This window comes from Malaclemys terrapin, chromosome 4 (assembly GCF_027887155.1).
Source record: "Malaclemys terrapin pileata isolate rMalTer1 chromosome 4, rMalTer1.hap1, whole genome shotgun sequence".
In the NCBI taxonomy this organism is placed as follows: Eukaryota; Metazoa; Chordata; order Testudines; family Emydidae; genus Malaclemys; species Malaclemys terrapin.
Genome location: NC_071508.1, coordinates 58633379 through 58652928, shown reverse-complemented (window position 1 = coordinate 58652928; position 19550 = coordinate 58633379). Strand labels below are relative to the sequence as shown.

Below are 19550 nucleotides of genomic sequence, written 5' to 3'. Positions count from 1 at the left end.
ATCAGTGACCAGTCCTCTTCGTTATTTACCATTCCCTCTCAAGGAAGTGATTCTTGATTTACACTGGGGTAAAGGAGCTCAGAGTCTGACCCCAAGAGTGTATTAAAGCCACTGCATTAGGCAAGAACATAGAAACAAGGGTGCCACTTTTTTTCCAAACGAATAATGGAATTGATGGAAAGCATAACCAGAGGAATAAAAAACCAATAGTATAAATATATAAAAGTTAGTGGAGTTACTCTGGATATAGACAGGTGTAACTGAGAGCAGAACTGTCCCTATCTCTAAACACAGACATTCCAGTTAAACCAGCATGCCCAAATAGAATAGTTAGCAACCCAACATATGGCCATATATTTTAATATCTCACTGCTGAAATATATTGCACTTTTTAGTTTAATGTTTCTCTGTTTTAAGGATTCCTTTGATGTATGGTTGCTGTACTATGTCTCTGATCTCCATTATGCAGTGTAAACACTCCCTTGATAACATCACCTAGCTATAGCCCATAAATTCTATGGTTTCAGGAACAGAATTATAAACACCACATGACAGCTCACTCTACTCCAAGCTACTGTATTTTACCAGCAATTTGAAGAAGAAAGGACTGTCTATACCACATGCTCATGAGACTATTTGCTTTTCTGCAATAATCTCAATAAAAATTTTCAGTTCAACAACATGTTTTTCCACTGAAAACTGACACAAGCTCTTTTGATTCATGGTGTTTTGTGACATGCAGGAGGAGAGTTAAGCTGATAAGTTTTCATGGCAAAGACAAAACACAATGATTAATAATAGGAGCTACTTCATCAAATGAGCTCACTAATGGTTGGATTAAATAAGAAATAATACACCCAGCTCCATGGAATTGCCTGAGATTTTGCAGTGCAGAATCTAGATATTTTTTAAATATTGAATTTGGCATTGAGAAACGGACTGAAGTCAAAGCAAGCATCACATTTAGATCTTTAAATAGGTAAGTTGTACAAACTACTCAACTATTCTTGCTCTATTCATCGGAGCAGAAATGTAAACAAGTTTAAAATCAAATTAGGTTAGGAAGGTTTACTCTCAGCAAAAACTTCTTGTCCAAATATCTGTTCCTTAAAAAATATAAACTAGGTGGCTCAGTGGAATGATACACTCCTGGAGACTCAAACTGAAAGCAACAGGAGTGATTATGCTCTGTTCTTGGTAGCTAGAGAAATTTTTGCCCAAATCTCAAAAGCCTGGGTTTAGCAAAGCACCTAAGGACATGCTAAATTGTAAGCATGTCCTTAAATTATGTCCCTGTTCCAGAAACAACTTAAGCACAAGCTTATCTCTAAGTATGTGCTTAAAACCCATTGATTTCAACAGGAATTAAACACATGCTTAAGTACTTTGCTGAACTGTGGCCCAAATCACCATGCAATTTTGTATAACTGGACGATTGGGTCAGCAAGTCATTAAGATTGGACCAGCGATGAGGCACACTGACATAGCTATGTAGTGCCGCTTGCGGTGAAGCTGAAAGGAGGCACTGAAAGGAGGCAAACATAACACAGCCTCTCACTTTCATTAGCAATAGCTTCTATAAAAAAGAGTTGAAAAGGGAAAAATAATCAGAGTAATATTACAGTGCATTGATCGGTGTCTATCAGCCTTGAGAAATAATGCCTCAAAGTGACATCAGTGCCAACAGTGGAAAGCACGCGGGAAGAGACTAGAAATGGGTAGATACAACTAAGAAGAGCAGAGAACTATTTAAGTTTACTGGGCATTTCTTTGGATAACACCTACTGATTCTGGGTCTCTCTGTTGTTCAAGAAAAGCTGAGAATTCCACCAGTCTGAGTTTGGTTGTACCAATGGATCGACCCTGCCAAGCGGGAACTGAGGGTGCTGGAGCTGATGCAGGCTCAAACCCTGAAATACAAAGTATCATTGTTATGTACAACTCAATCAATTTCTCAACTTCCATTTTCTATATTAAATTTAACGAGGAGCCATAGGGCTCTTCTTAATTCAGATTTAAAAAACATACTAAATCAACATGGATTTATTATTTCTGAAAGGTAAACAACATGGAAAGATGGGGATTCAACCTACTGACCATAGTATCAATGTGGTTGGTCAAACTAAGGATGGTGTGAAACAAAAGTGGAGCTTCCTTGATTTATTTGGCTAGCGTGTCACTGTATAATCTTTGCTTAAACGATATAATTAATTATTGCACACTTTACACAGCATTACAACTGACATTTCACTAGCAGCATGGTCATTCGTAGGCAGCATGGTCTAATGGGAGTCAGGAGATCTGGGTTCTATTCCTGGCTCACCACTGACCTGCTGTGTGACCTTGGGCTTTCCTCTCCTGTTCCTCCTCCCACTCTTGTCTATTTACAGTGTAAGCTCTTCAAGGCAGGGCTCTTCTATGTGTTTGTGCAGAGCCTAGCACAGGGGGGCCTTTAAGCACTACTGCAATACAAATAATAATAAATAATTAATGTAGGGAGATGAATCGTAACTTAAAGTGAGAATAAAGGCTCAGTGACTTGACCCATTATGAGGAAGCATGTCTACCACCAGAACTGATTCACCACAATTAAAACTGTAACTGTTCTCTTGCTTCAAATTGTGGAAAGTCACAAAAGGAGAAAGAACAAAGAAGGAGTGGAGCAACTGACCTGGGGAGACAAGACACCACAGAAGGTAAGGCAAAGATAATCCCCCAAGATTTGAAAATCAAGAAGACGTTTCTGAAGTGGGTTCAGAGAGATGGACAACAAGCTAGTGAAGGTAAAAGAGGACTCAGGTAACATGTTTCTACTCCCTGGAATGGGAATCTGACTGTAATTCTTCTGCACCTCAAGATTAGATAGCGGAGATTTAGGAACCCTATATAAAAAGGGGAATTGCAACAGTCAAATATGAATATGGATTTCAGTAATGCTGAAAATTCTGGCAGTGTTCTAACAGTGGCAAGAAACAGATTCCAAAAGGAGATGTGAAAGACTAAAAGTTGAAGATGACTCATAATTTCTGGCTTCGGGAGCAACATTACGTAATTTAGGAAAAACGAGAAGAGAGTGAGATATGCAAGACCACAAAGGAAAGTTTTTACTCAGAAAGACGGCTAGCGTCTTTCAAGTAATCTGTAGTAGGAAATTATAATGTAGAGAAGAATGGATAGAATCGAGAACAGCCACTAAATGAGAAATAAAGGGATGAGGAAGTTTGGTGAGGGACACAGTTTGTTGTCATTTGCATAGAAATAATGCCCATTATTGGAACTAGCAATGAAATGCACATGAAATGACAAATAGGGGGAAAGGTCACAGACATAGTTTTGGGCAATCATAGCCTCTTTTGCTCCGATGGATAAGGCTTCTACCAGACTAAGGAGTAGCTAGCAGAGGAGAGTGCTGGTGGCACTGGCTTCTAAACTGAGATGCTCTGGAAGAAGAAAAAGATCAATACCGGTAGTGACATGTTTTATACTTTGTAGGACTGAATATAAATTATTTTGGTATAATTTTAGCTCCGATTTTAAGTAAATGCAATTTACTTTGCATGAGTGAGGGAAGCAAGATTTAGCCCTTAAATTGCAGTATGCAACCCATCACCCATTCTGTTCTTCACAAGTCATTTTCTTGCATCATATGAAATACCACCAGATGATATACTTTAGTGCCACAAAAACTGCTGGCATGTGTGACAGTGCTGGGATTAGGAGTCCCGTTTTCCTATCTAAGCAGTGACTTTTCTTCATAATTAATCGATTGCTTGTCCACTGATGTCTGGAAGGGACATTTGAGACTCTGGACACAGATTAGTGGGCTCTGTGGAGCTCAGAAACGAACACAACACACTCATTACTTTTCCTTATGCAATTCAGCTCTGTTTAAAGGAAGCTAGAAAATGAAGTTACCTGAAATGGGAGCTGTGACTGTTGGCTGAATAGGATAGGCCTGCTGAACGAATGGCTTTACACTGGAATAAATAGTTACACAAAATCACATACTATACAATTCACAGTTCATTCAGTTCGTTATATAGCACAAGGAAATACATTGTTAATAATCTTTATGCACACAGATGTCTCTTTCCTGGTAGTCATATTTAAAAAATAGTCAACAAATAGGTTATGAAGCAAGAAGGGGTTATCCCAAATGTAAAACAGAGCCTGATTCACAAGTTATGGGGCTTGACAGTGTTCACTTAGGTCAGTGGTTCTCAATCTATTTGCCATTGTGGGCTGCAGATGCAGCTCTGTGTGTTATGTGGACCGCATCCACATAATATATATATACCTGTAATGTAACCATAATATACCTGTATGGCCCTGAGGATGTCACATGGGCCACATGTGTGCTGACTGGGCTGCAAGTTGGTTGAGAACCACTGACTCAGGTAGTAGGGAAGAATAATTCCCTCCACTGCAGAAATTACTGGATAACAGTAACAGAGGTGCTTCTGTTAGATGATCATAACGGTTGCTTCTGGCCTTCTGTGAATCCAAACCCCACTGAATCCAACGGAAAGACTCCCACTGATTTCTACGAGCTTTGGATAAGGCCTATAATGAGAGCTGGGAGGAGGTATTCCACAGATCACACTTTCCTGTAGGGCTGGGGCTGAATACGTCAGGTTTACAAGTCTCTTCTCTACATGAAGTTGTTGTTACCAAGATGCCATGCAGCTTCAAACCCCACTGAACGGGGCTAGGCCTTTCATCTAGTTGTGGTTCACGTGAGGTGGTCATTCCCTGCCCTACAGAAAAACAGATGTCTGAGCTATCTTCCCCTACACCTCCCTTCATGTCCTGTATATATTAAAATGAGTGAGGTAAGATTTGTGTTGGAAACACACATATACATACACACAACACTATCATATACTTGTTTTATAGTGCAATTCTATACCGGAGGGGGATAGGGGTGGAGAGAGGATTATTGTCCACAGTTAATATTCAGCTTCTGTCTTATGGAGTGTTATCACTTGTAATGTTTTAACAGGAGCCATACGAGCTATTGTGACTGAAAAGGTTCATATAATTGTCTAATCTTCTATTTTCATCTTGCTAAGTATTTGCCTGAATAATATCCTCTGGCAGCGAATTCCACTGACTAGTTATATACTGCATATAAAAGCATTCTTATTTTTTAGACTTACTCTTGTGAGGATCCCGGCTGCCCTGTTTGTATCATTCCTGGCCAAAACTAGAGGGGATGGGGAGAAAAACAACTTTGTAATTGCCTTTTTTGTAGAATAATTTCACACGTTTATACACAGAATTACTTATTCATTTTGCAAACACAGATGTAAGTACAATTTGCGCATAAATCCATTGATTTAGCCTTTATTTCCTACTGATCGTTGTTAGGAAATAAACTTTTTATTGGCATCAGTTAACAACTTACCCCAGGTGCACCAGGAAATGTAGGACGGGGAATTCCTGGCAGGCCCAACTTGTTGTGTATAGCAGTAGCTGATACTATCTGAGCGGATGACATTGCTGCCATGTGCTGAAGTGCCTTGTCCTTTGCAGTCTGATCCTTTAACATGACAATTACATGGATTCTTAAAACATTTGGCACAGCAAATCCTATTAAATAAGTGCAGCTACAAGCACGTAAGCCAAACTTAAAAGGCCACAGAAAACAAAAAATAGAAAACCATGCAGAAAAATATAGCATGAAGGCTAAAATACACTCGAACTTCCTCAAAGCAAAAAGCTCCTCTCAGAGATGCATGGCAGAGCCGAACTCTATCAGTCTGCTCTCCTGACATGCAGGGAACTCTGGAAGAGCAGATTGTTCCCCAAGTTCTGCAAATCGGATCCACATAGGCAGATCCCTTTGCAAATGCAGTGCTTCCCTGACTTCGTCTAAGCTGTCTTCAATAGAGGTCTCCTTGTATGGCTCTGATTGCAGGACTGGGACCTATGAGAGTTGAGCTCGACCATGTGGATCTGAGAGAATTTGCCCTTAATGAAAATTTTTAAGGAGAACACAGAATTACAGTCACTTGTGAACAGGGCATTATTTCTCTTCATGTTTACAGACAGACAAACATTTCAAATTCTGGTATCCAATATACATATATATATATATATATTTAAATCATCACAGAAACAAGGAAACACATTTGATAACTTCCAATTTGAGAAATTTCCGTTAATAATTTACAGTGCTTCCAAAAGAACAACAAAAAAAACGTGCTTTCAAGCACAGAGACCTTGCTTTTTTAAAAAAACTGTTTGATTATAGATTTAGGTAAGTTTAAAAAAAACTGTTTGATTATAGATTTAGGTGAGTGGATGTATTAGGACAATAAAAATAGGCACACAGTAAATTTTGTTACTCTATGGCCAGATCCTGGTTCCTTATTTGTAAATATTGTATTAATAAATGCTAATGTTTAGGTCCACGACTTACAGTGAAGGAACACAAGCAATAATAGGCAAGTTCATTTTTACAAGCAAAGTAGCAAGCATGCTGGTAAGGGATGCATGCTTTTATATATGGTACATGAATGTGCATATATGTTCCCTCTAAAGCTTATATGTAGTAGTATTATAGGTGAGCAGTTTTTCCTTTGAATAGCTCCTTTAGAAACAGCACAGGCTGAGAATACAGTAAAAGCTAGCCAAAAAATCTGCCAAGCACAGCTAATGTACATAATACTTGGTTTAGTTAAAATACTTACCATGCTTGTTACCTGGATACAATAACAAACAGTTTGTTAAAATGCTTGTGTATAACAGAAGATTTTTAGTAAAGTGCTTCACAGTGTAATAAGAGACAAAGGAAGAGCTGTTTGCCCAATAGTACATATAAGGTATAAACAAATACATAATTTTCACCAAGGGACTAATTCATCAAAAGATAATAAAAGTAAAAACACTCGGGGAACTAAGCTCTTCTCCACAGCAGACCTTGGGTGACGGGTACTGGCCCTTCAGCATGTTTCCATGGCCTTGGTGGGATCCTATGAAAGCTCCTCTGTTGGATGGAGCTCTGTATATTTTGGCCTCTGCTGGTTTATAAGGTACCTGACGGCAGGTGGAGCAGGGGAGTCTCAGCAACATTCTCCCTTCCACACCCTGCAGGTTTATAGGCAGAAATCCAATCAAATGCTTCTTGAAGCAGCATTAACACCTGTGGACCCATACATAACTGCTCCTGCACAGCCACAGGGGAAGCAGCTGAGAGCAACAGGGTTCCTGTAAAAGCCAATCTGACAGGGAGAAAAGGACAGTGGAGCGGCTGTGTAGGGGACACAGGGACTCTGAGGCTCCTGAGGTCTCAGGAGATCTGCTGATTCAAAAGGCTGACTCCACTAACAGTCCTGCACATTGAGAAAGAATCTTCTGACTGAAAACTCTAGTAAAAATATAATATGGCCCTCAGACAACATGTGTGGTATCCTTGATTTCTGACTTGGTGAATTTAGATTTAGGGCCTAAACCTGAAGCCTTTACTCAGGCAAAACCACCACTGAAATTCTGAAATTAGTTGGTTTGAAAGAACCAACAATTTCCTGCACAGCCTCCTCTCTAGGTCTGATATATCCAGTGCCTTCACATAAACAATGCAGCCAATTCATGGACTTAATTCCCAAATATACATTGCTCTGCTGTTACACCTCTACCCCGATATAATGCGACCCAATATAACACAAATTTGGATATAATGCTGTAAAGCAGCACTCGGGGGGAGGGAGGGTGCTGCGCGCTCCGGCGGATCAAAGCAAGTTCAATATAACGCGGTTTCACCTATAACGTGGTAAGATTTTTTTTGGCTCCCGAGGACAGCGTTATATCGGGGTAGAAGTGTATATGGAATTTACTCCTCTGTGAATCTAAACTCTACTGGGGGTTAAATATTCAAATGCTCTGTTTGGGATATAAATGCCTATCTGGGCATTGCTCAAGCCCACAATGAATTATGCTCTTACAGACAACCCTAAAAAAAAAAGCTTTAAAGATTTCTATTTTCCTACAGGAGTCGCACTTCAGAGGAGCAAGTCCAGAAATAGCACCTGTGATTTGCCTTGGAGATAGCTACCCTTTACTAATGATACGTCTGACACTCGTGAGTTGCAGGAGCTGTCATAGGAGCTGTGCAATGGAGAGAAGATTTGTTTAAGTTATCGTGGGGGACGAGAAAGGGTAATTCTAAAAAAATCTGATTGTGAAGAGCTAAGTGTGTATATATATACACACACACACACACGAATAATAGAATGTACTGTTGCTATGTGCCTTTAAACACTCTGCATTTCATCCCAGAGGCGCATGCCTTTCTGTAGTAGCAATGCATTTCAGTCTCTTTGACTGGTTTTTGAATTCTGCAAGGCTGGAAGAAGACAAGATCAGCACAGGCAATGCAAGAATAGCCCTGAGGGCAAATGTCTCACCAAGTTATAAAGGTCTATATAAGTTCTTTAACTGGTTTCAATGGAGCCATACAAATAAACATTAGCTGAGAGTCTGACCCTAGTTTAGGATTCTGAGTCTCTGGTCTGGTAAAGTTTTTTAGTTGGTCAAAAAGGAAGTTTTTTCAGAGTTAAAAAATTGCCTGGCTTAACTTCTCTTTCATTTCAAAATCAAATACAAGTAGACAAGAGGATCCGATTTCCATTGGTCCCGAGCACACATAACTCTAGCGGAAGTCAGTGAGAGCTGCAGCTGATTGACACCTGTAAAACTGGGCCCAAGAAACTAGTCTTCCAAAAAACTGGAATAAATCTCTATTTTAAGGTTAATTTTTTACTTGGATCAGAAAATGAAGCACTGGCCATATTTACCTTAGGAACATAAGAATGGCCGTACTGGGTCAGCCCAAAGGTCCATCTAGCCCAGTATCCTGTCTACCGACAGTGGCCAATGCCAGGTGCCCCAGAGGGAGTGAACCCAACAGGCAATGATCAAGTGATCTCTCTCCTGCCACCCATCTCCACCCTCTGACAAACAGAGGCTAGGGACACCATTCCTTACCCATCCTGGTTAATATCCATTAACGGACTTAACCTCCATGAATTTATCCAGTTCTCTTTTAAATGCTGTTATAGTCCTAGCCTTCACAACCTCCTCAGGCAAGGAGTTCCACAAGTTGACTGTGCACTTTGTGAAGAACTTCCTTTTATTTGTTTTAAACCTGCTGCCCATTAATTTCAATTGGTGGTCCCTAGATCTTGTATTATGGGAACAAGTAAATAACTTTCCCTTATTTACTTTCTCTACATCACTCATGATTTTATATATCTCTAACATATCCCCCCTTAGTCTCCTCTTTTCCAAGCTGAAAAGTCCTAGCCTCTTTAATCTCTCCTCATATGGGACCCGTTCCAAACCCCTAATCATTTTAGTTGCCCTTTTCTGAACCTTTTCTAATGCCAGTATATCTTTTTTGAGATGAGGAGACCACATCTGTACGCAGTAATCAAGATGTGGGTGTACCATGGATTTATACAAGCGCAATAAGATATTCTCCGTCTTATTTTCTATCCCCTTTTTAATGATTCCTAACATCCTGTTTGCTTTTCTGACTGCCGCTGCACACTGTGTGGACGTCTTCAGCGATCTATCCACAATGACTCCAAGATCTTTTTCCTGATTCGTTGTAGCTAAATTAGCCCACATCATATTGTATGTATAGTTGGGGTTATTTCTTCCAATATGCATTACTTTACATTTATCCACATTAAATTTCATTTGCCATTTTGTTGCCCAAAAGCTTAGTTTTGTGAGATCTTTTTGAAGCTCTTCACAGTCTGCTTTGGTCTTAACTATCTTGAGCGGTTTAGTATCATCTGCAAACTTTGCCACCTCACTTTTTACCCTTTTCTCCAGATCATTTATGAATAAGTTGAATAGTATTGGTCCTAGGACTGACCCTTGGGGAACACCACTAGTTACCCCTCTCCATTCTGAGAATTTACCATTTATTCCTACCCTTTGTTCCCTGTCTTTTAACCAGTTATCAGTCCATGAAAGCACCTTCCCTCTTATCCCATGACAACTTAATTTACGTAAGAGCCTTTGGTGAGGGACCTTGTCAAAGGCTTTCTGGAAATCTAAGTACACTATGTCCACTGGATCCCCCTTGTCCACATGTTTGTTGACCCCTTCAAAGAACTCCAATAGATTAGTAAGACACGATTTCCCTTTACAGAAACCATGTTGACTTTTGCCCAATAATTTATGTTCTTCTATGTGTCTGACAATTTTATTCTTTACTATTGTTTCAACTAATTTGCCCGGTACTGACATTAGACTTACCGGTCTGTAATTGCCGGGATCACCTCTAGAGCCTTTTAAAATATTGGCGTTACATTAGCTATCTTCCAGTCATTGGGTACAGAAGCCGTTTTAAAGGACAGGTTACAAACCATAGTTAATAGTTCCACAACTTCACATTTGAGTTCTTTCAGAACTCTTGGATGAATGCCATCTGATCCCGGTGACTTGTTACTGTTAAGTTTATCAATTAATTCCAAAATCTCCTCTAGTGACACTTCAATCTGTGATAATTCCTCCAATTTGTCACCTACAAAAGCCAGCTCAGGTTTGGGAATCTCCCTAACATCCTCAGCCGTGAAGACTGAAGCAAAGAATCCATTTAGTTTCTCCGCAATGACTTTATCGTCTTTAAGTGCTCCTTTTGTATCTCAATCGTCCAGGGGCCCCACTGGATGTTTAGCAGGCTTCCTGCTTCTGATGTACTTAAAAAACATTTTATTACCTTTTGAGTTTTTGCCTAGCCGCTCTTCAAACTCCTCTCTGGCTTTTCTTATTAAATTTTTACACTTAATTAAGCAGTGTTTATGTTCCTTTCTATTTACCTCACTAGGATTTGACTTCCACTTTTTAAAAGATGCCTTTTTATCTCTCACTGCTTCTTTTACATGGCTGTTAAGCCACGGTGGCTCTTTTTTAGTTCTTCTGCTGTGTTTTTTAATTTGGGGTATACATTTAAGTTGGGCCTCTATTATGGTGTCTTTGAAAAGCGTCCATGCAGCTTGCAGGGATTTCACTTTAGTCACTGTACCTTTTAATTTCTGTTTAACTATCCCCCTCATTTTTGCATAGTTCCCCTTTCTGAAATTAAATGCCACAGTGTTGGGCTGTTGAGGTGTTCTTCCCACCACAAGGATATTAAATATTATTACTATTTCCAAGTGGTCCTGTTATAGCTACCTCTTGGACCAGCTCCTGCACTCCACTCAGAACTAAATCGAGAGTTGCCTCTCCCCTTGTGGGTTCCCGTACCAGCTGCTCCAAGAAGCAGTCATTTAAAGTACCGAGAAATTTTGTCTCTGCATTTCATCCTGAGGTGACATGTTCCCAGTCAATATTGGGATAATTGAAATCCCCCACTATTATTGAGTTCTTAATTTTGATAGCCTCTCTAATTTCCCTTAGTATTTCATCGTCACTATCACTGTCCTGGTCAGGTGGTCGATAATAGATGCCTAATGTTATATTCTTATTAGAGCATGAAATTACTATCCATAGAGATTCTATGAAACATGTGGATTCACTTAAGATTTTTACTTCCATTTGATTCTATATTTTCTTTCACATATATTGCCACCCTCACCCCCCGCACGACCTGTTCTGTCCTTCCGATATATTTTGTACCCCGGAATGATTGTGTCCCATTGGTTGTCCTCAGTCCATCAGGTTTCTGTAATGCCTATTATATCAATATCCTCCTTTAACACGAGACACTCTAGTTCACCCATCTTATTATTTAGACTTCTAGCATTTATATACAAGCACTTTAAAAAATTGTCACAGTTTATTTGTCTGCCCTTTTCTGATGTGTCCGATTCATTTTTATGTGAATGTTTCTCATCTGATCTGGCCCCTAGATTATCCTCTTCCATCCTCTCCTCCTGACTAAAACCTAGAGAATCTCTATTTTAGCTCACTTAAAAATAAATAAAAAATTGCAACAGCATGTATAGCCACATCAATGGCTAACCAATACAACAGTGATCACTTTGTCCATCAATGAAATGCAGACATTTCTGGGGTGAAACACAATAACTGATTAATAATACATAGCAACAGTCAGAACAGTTTAGGCAGAAAGTGAAGAATACTATATCCAATTAAAATAGCAGGGGGAATTTAGGCAGGCAGATTACAGTAATTACCCAAATTGGAATTTGGCCAGGACACATGGCCTACTCTAACAGAGAATGCCATGGGATCTTTAATGACCACAAGGCGTCAGGACCTTGATTTTACATCTCATCGAAGACAGAGTGCCTCAGTTATCAATTTGGAATAGCCCTACTGAAGTCAATGAAGTTACAAATATTTACACTGGGGAAATGAGAGTAGGATTTGGACCAGAATATCCAGCAGCACAATTTCCTTCAGTGCTGAGATATTGGTTCAGTGTAGACTCAGAAGAAGAGGTTCCCTACAGCATTATTAACATTCATTCTTGCAGCAGCTTAAGGTATTTCTTGGATGAGTCCCATCTGGTACTGACCTGCCCTGACCCTACTTAATTTATGAGCTCTGATGGGATTACTGCTGCCCAAGAATGACACTGAAGTAAATCATGGATTTCATTTTTAAAAATCCTCTCTTCTTTTTCTCCCATTACCAATTTCTTGTATTTTGTGATGTATAGTTAGAAGCACTAGACTAGATTTAGAGCTCAGTCATACCAGTAAAAATACGGAATTCTATTGAAATCACTAGATTTTCCAATGAGCTTGGTCTTGAATTGGTCTTGCAATTTTTAGCTTACTGTCTCCAATTTGCAGTTATAAGCCTTTTGAAAGATTTTGTGCGCTTGGGTGTCTCTCTGTGTGTGTGTGTGCGCACACACACATGGACAAGGGATAAATTGTCAGAATCTAACAAATTGATTATACAGCTTTTAATGAATCAGATCCCTGGTGTTTATGTTATACACATTATTTTGGAATGTGGATCACTGTCACATTAGCAGAGAACAATTCTCTAGAATCATCCATTTTACATCCAAATTACAAATTTAAATACATTAAAAGAAACATAGGGTAAAAAAAGTTTTACATAATCAGCACATTAGGATTTTTGCTTGACTTTCTTTTAATCCAACATAAACAGCAGAATAATCAATCAGTTTACTGTAGTTCTACTAAAAGAAAAAGGATCTGTTATCCTAGAATGATAAATGGGGCTTTCAATACCACATTGATTAGATGGATTTGAAAAAATATCTAAGACATAAGAAAATTAAGGGCAACAAAAGATCATGTGAATTCAAAAAGCCTTAAAACCTATCAAATGATTTTTTAAGACAAAACTTTTCTTGTAGGAGAAAAATATGATGTGGTGAAGAAGAAACGGCAATTTGCTCACAAAATGGATTTTATAGTATAGCATAAGACACTGACATAAAATAGTTTCCTAATAAGTAATTTTGCAGATGTTATTTCTGCTCATATATTGTATTGATTCAAATAACCTTTGCAATTATTAGCTGTAGTTCTAAAAAGATAAACAAATCGTGAAACTATACAATTGTTCTGGACAAAAGATAGAGAGCACTTGAATGTTTCTAGCCCTGCTCTCCAATTTGCTTATTATTAGAGAAGACAGTAGTAAATACAAAAGCTGGCTATTTCAGCCAGGCAATAGCTAATGCCAAGAAGAGAATGCGCATTCAAAGCTGTCCCAACTTGCTGCCTAATGAGTAGCAATTAATCCATCTTATTGTATTTCAAAATGCTGAAGACTCCATTCACATCAAAGGGAATTTTTCAAGGCTTTTATCATTGTTCATTTAAAAAGTATAGTGCTATCTTTAGCATTCTATAATTGTCAACAATATTTTTTATCCCTCAATGTGGAATGTAGAATAATGGATTTTAAAACATATAATATGTGTGAACTGTAGGCATTTTAATGTTTCTTATTTGCTTCTCTTTTAATTAATCTTATACTATGAAAGAATATCTAAAATCAAAGTCAAAGATGGGAGTGGATTCTGGTGTATGGACTTTTTCGTGAATTCTGTATCCTTGCTCTTTATTTAGGCAAAACTCCCACTGGCTTCAATAGTAGTTTTTTTTTTAAATGTGGAGTAAGGATTCAGTTCACCATTAGTACGGAGAAGGGAACATCACTCTCCCACCCTCTCTTGCCTCTTTCTCCATGAGGCTTCCATAACCTTAGAAACATTTTAAAGATGGGGGTGGGGAGGTTAAGATCCCTAAAAAAACCCTGCAATATTTGAAATCCTGGCCTAAAGGAAATAAGATGCATTACCCTCTCTGGCGAGATCTGTGGGACACTCCAGATTGGTGTATTTGAGATGTAGTAACAACGTTTACAGGTAAAAAATTTCCTGCGCGCTAAGATCCACCAATCCAGAGTGATTGTTGGCATTGTGCCTGGTAAATTATTATAAAGACAACCATACTGCACCCTCAAAAATACTTTCCATTGAGGCTTTCCTCTCACTATTCAGGAAGAGGATGCTGGCAAACAGCCTTTACAAGGAGTGGGTAAGAAATATTATCTGTCAGGTAAGCGTCAACAATATGCCAGCCAATTCCTAGAGTAACCATAGCTTTGCGATCTTTACATCCAGTCCTAGGATACTAACAGAGGATGAACAGCTAATTGGATGCCTTACATTCCTTAGCAGGAGTGCCAAGTACTCTCTCTCTCTCTCTCTCACTGGCTAGATTCAGGCAAAGGCTAGGTAGGTAGAATGATCTCTTGGTTTAAATTAGGCATCTTGGTAACAAAATTTAGGAACTAAGGTCACTGGGACATCTCCCAGAAGTCCAACACAACGGTTGTACGCAAAAAAAATTATTAGCTGTGAGTGGGCCAGAACCAAGACCAGTGGATCCACCACTACAGAGTTCTATAGGCCTGAAGCTCTGGATCTTAGATATCTACTATACACCACCAAATTAGGAAGAGGAGGTGTATGAGATATTTCTAAAACAAATAACAGAAATATCCAAAACACAAGACCTGGTAATAATGGGGAACTTTAACTAATAATATGGCAAAACAGAACTTTTTGTTCCAGAAAGTGGAGAAAGTAACTGGGGGACAGTTACTTTAGACTTAATTCTCACCAACAGGGATGAAATGGTAGCGAATCTGAAGGTGGAAGGCAATTTGGGTGAAAGTCATCATGAAACAACAGATTTCATGATTCTAAGGAAAATAAGGAGTGAGAGCAGCAGAATAAGAACAATGGACTTCAATAAAGCAGACTTTAATAAGCTCAGTGTACTGGTAGGTAAGGTCCCATGGGAAGAAAAATCTAAGGGAAAAAGAAGTTAAGGAGAACTGGCAATTTCTCAAAAAGACAATATTAAAGGCATAACTACAAACTATACCAACGCGAAGGAAAGATAGGAAGAATAGTAAGAGGCCAAAATGGCTCCATCTGGAGCTCGTTAATGACCTGAAAATCAAAAAGGAATCCTATAAAAAAATGGACAAATTGCTATGGAGGCATACAGAAGAATAGCACAAGCATGCAGGAACAAAATCAGAAAAGCTAAGGTACTAAATGAGCAAGGGACATAAAGGGAATAAGAATACATTAGGAGCAAGAGAAATAGGAAGGAAAGCGTAGGTCCCTCTGCTTAGTGGGGAAGGAAGGCTAATAGCTGATGACATCAAGAAAGCTGAGGTGTTTGATGTCTATTTGCTTCAGTCCTCACTAAAAAGATTAATGGTGGCCAGATACACAACACAATTAATATTAACAAATAAGGGAAAGGAATGCAAGCTAAAATAGGGAAAGAACAAGTTAAAGAATATTTATATAAGTTGGATGTAGTCAAGTCAGCAGGGCCTGCTGAAATTCATTCTAGGGTACTTAATGAATTAGCAAAAGCAATCTTGGAACAGTTAGCAATTATCACTGAGAACTCCTGGAAGATGGGTGAGGTCCAAAAGACTGAAGATGGGCAAACCTGGTACCTATTTTTAGAAAGGGGAAAAATGAGAACCCAGGTAATTACAGACCTGTCAACTAACTTTGATACCTGGAAAGATACTAGAACAAATTATTAAACAATCAGTTTGCAAACATCTGGAAGACAATAGGGTTATGAGGAATAGCCAGCATGGATTTGCCAAGAACAAATCATGCCAAACCAATCTATTTTCTTTCTTTTACAGGGTTACTGGCCTAAAGAATGATATGGGGAAGCTGTGGACATATGTCTTTATTTTATGGATTTGATATATCTTGACACAGTCCCACATGACATTCTCATAAGCAAACTAAGGAAATGTGGTCTAGATACAATTACTAAAAAGTGAGTACATAACTGGTTGAAAGCCTGTATTCAAAGAGTAGTTATTCGTGGTTTGCTGTCAGACTGGGAGGGCATATCTTGTAGGGTCCCACAGGGGTCAATCCTGGGTCTGAAATACTATTCAATATTTTCATGAATGACTTGTATAATGGAGTAGAGAGTATGCCTATAAAATTTGCAGATGACACCAAGCTGGGAAGGGTTACAAGCACTTTGGAGGACAGGATTAGAATTCAAAATGACCTTGACAAATTGGAGATTGATCCGAATTCATCAAGATGAAATTCAATAAAGACCAGTGCAATATACTGGGATGCTCTAGGTTTACTGGGTTCTGCCACAACACAGAAGGCTGGACTTGATGACTTCTTGAGATCCCTTCCAGCCCTACATTTCTATGATTCTATTTTCCAGTTGTCATTTCAGCCCAAAATGCCTATAGGAATAGCAACAAAGCAACTGCACAGCTGCTCCTCAACATGCTACCAGATTTTTGCAAGGGAATTTTGTAAGTGGAAGCATGTTTAGGGAATAATCTTGTGGCAAGGCAAGAGAAAAGGAGACCTAGGAGACTAAGGCCATCAAGCATCTCTGGCTGAACTGGTAATTATGGACAGACAGAAAGGATATTTGAATTCTTTCCAAAAGCAAAAAGATTTTCCCCTCACACTACAGTTGAGGAACGTGATGCTTAGACACAGGTTGTCTTAAATGTCAGTTGATTGCCTGAACACTACCCATATAACATTATATAAAAGTTATCTTTGGCCTTTGCTCAGTGCTGGACCACTTGATTCGCCAATAGGTAGCACAGCTGGATAATACAGGTGTGAGATACAGGATAACTGCATTCCCTTGTTACCCCAGATGCTCTGACACTGGTTGTTTTTCACGTGCTGGCTAATACTAACCCCAAAGATGATTTTACACGTGATGATCTGGTTATAGCAAAATACAAGTAACTGGTCTTTACTGTAGCATGGACAATGAAATGTAAAATCAGGGATGCCAAGAAGTATCCAATCCTTCTTCCACCACAAACAAATAACGTTTCCCTAAGGTAATTTTCAGCATATGTTGGGAAGCATAGGTAGTTAGATATAGAAATTTTAGTTGTTCCATAAATCAGGTAATTCCACTAATACAAATTATCTGGAGGGGTGAGGTTTCTTCTAAGGTCCAAAAGAATCGTTTCTTCCTTTTCTGAGTGAGTGGTTTCAGCTGCATGAGGAGGTAGAGCAGTAGATGTGTTCCTCACTGAAATTAGAGTACTTGTATCATCTTCTTCTTCCTCAAAATTTCAGCTCCTCCATTCTGGGGGAGGGGAGAGGAGGAAGTGGCAGCTCTAATTTGTCAAGAGATGATTGTGCAGGTAGAGCAGGAGCCAGGTTATAGACACAGAAATGCCAAGTGCAACAAGATGGCAGCGAGGGGCCATCTGCTTGGGCAGAGTCTGGGCTTCGTCCCTCTCCCTCCTCCTTCCCTTCAACATGCTGGACACTCTTCTGAACAAGGAATTTGAAGAGAGGTGTCAAATTGTGTCACTTCCTCCTAAAAGCCAGTCATATAAGGACGGTATTCTGAGTACAGTATAAATACTTCCCTTGAGGCAGTTAGGTGGGGAAATAGGCAGAGTCTTGGCATTGCCCCTTCTCCTCAATGTGCTGGCAAGCATACCTGAGCCTGCATATGTTAGTAAGAGGGCGCTGGTCACAATTTGCTGCTGGTATTGGTTAATTTCTCCACCATGGAGCAAATAGAGAGTGGAGGGAACTGTGCCTCTCAGGGACACATTTCCTTCCTTTTGCTGCCCCTTTCACAGGGCTTGTTGTGAAAATTGAAATGGCCCTTTTAAAAAATTGCTTTCTCCATCCTTGCTGTGTAATTCTTCCACAGACTTGAAGTGAATGTCTTCTGTAGAGCTGCAGGGATAGTGAGACCTGAGTGTGAAGGGAATTCGTAGCACCAGAAGGGTGGCCTAATTTTCACTAGTCCATTGCTTGTTACTCAGCTGAGGTAGAGCTGCAATCCATCAATCAGCACTGATGGATCTGAGAGTGTAGGAATTAAAGAAACCATTACACAATAAATTGTTGTCCTAGCAGACTGTTCCCTCTTTACACAGCTCCTTAAAACCAACAGTCTTAGCAGGATACTTTTTTGAGCTCAATTTATGGTAAGTGCCTACAGAAAGTCAACTAGAAAAGGGGACTTTTAAGTATCACTGGAGTTTAGTTTTTTGCCTTGCTCTGTGAAAAGCTTCAGTAGGAATTGTACAGCAGGTGCAGTAATAAAGAATATTTTTGTTTTTAAAATAGTGTCTTTTCATATTTGATGGTACTTTAGGGTATGGACAAAAATATTTTTTCAAGTTTTCCAAACACTATGGCCAATTTTTTAGTTAGATTCTTATTTAAATGAGTAAATATAGAGCTAAATTTTCTGATTTTCAAACTGCTGAGCATTCACAGCTCCTATCTATGTCAATGAGGGCTTCAGGTACTCAGCACCTCTGAAAATCAGGCCACTTATTTAGATGCTTAGATATGGGTTTAGGTACCTAACTTTAAGCACTCAGTTTTGATAATTTTGGCCTAAATTGCTACATCTCTCTGTATTATTGCACCCTTGGTTAAAAAGCAGTATGCTTAAGTTGCCTTAGTTCTTCATCAACCCCAACTGCTTAGCCAGTGAAGCTAAAAAGCCAGCCACCACAGCCATACAAGCTTGCCTGCATGCTGCCCACTGCATACTGAAAACCAAATGCTTCTATCAAGTAGGCCTGTTATAAAGCCAGTCTGTTATTTACATATTGCAGTTTCAAGATTGTGGTAAGCTTCCCCAGCACTCACCACTTTGTATTGTAAAATTATTTTCTGAAATATTTTGCTTTTCAGCTAGAACAAAAACATGATTTGTTCTCATTCATAACCCCAGGAGGGGGAGGGGGGGGGAAGGGAGACAACCCAACAACAACTCAGCAAAAAGAAGGGGGGGAGGGGGGAATAAAAGATTTACAAGTTGCTTTGCTTTTTGTAAACAAAAAAAAAAATTAAAAAACTCTAAAACCTCCTTGCATTTCTAAGTAATGTCAGGCAACTTTAAAAACGTAACACAAGATGTCCGTTGGAAAATGTGCAAAGACCCTTATTAATCATTTCCAAGAGGTTCCTTTTAGTTTTAGGTAGACCTTTCATGGAAAAATGGGGACATGTACAATTCCATCAAGTTAGATTAAACAAACATATTAAT

General features: G+C 39.1%; 1 protein-coding gene across 7 annotated transcripts in view; it reads right to left on the bottom strand.

The window, feature by feature from the left end:
* Positions 1-19550, bottom strand: part of TEAD1 (TEA domain transcription factor 1) — a 221540-nt gene that overhangs the window by 45673 nt on the left and 156317 nt on the right. For 6 of the 7 annotated variants that reach the window (XM_054027412.1, XM_054027405.1, XM_054027406.1 and 3 more), the window contains 4 exons: positions 5408-5542; positions 5160-5206; positions 3916-3977; positions 1786-1910 (listed from right to left, as the gene is read on the bottom strand). In XM_054027412.1, coding sequence (XP_053883387.1) covers positions 1786-1910; positions 3916-3977; positions 5160-5206; positions 5408-5509 — 336 coding nt within the window. In that variant the 5' untranslated portion in view covers positions 5510-5542. Of the gene's footprint in view, positions 1-1785; positions 1911-3915; positions 3978-5159; positions 5207-5407; positions 5543-6695; positions 6788-19550 lie in introns of those variants that run through there. The other variant, XM_054027410.1, reaches the window with a different exon arrangement.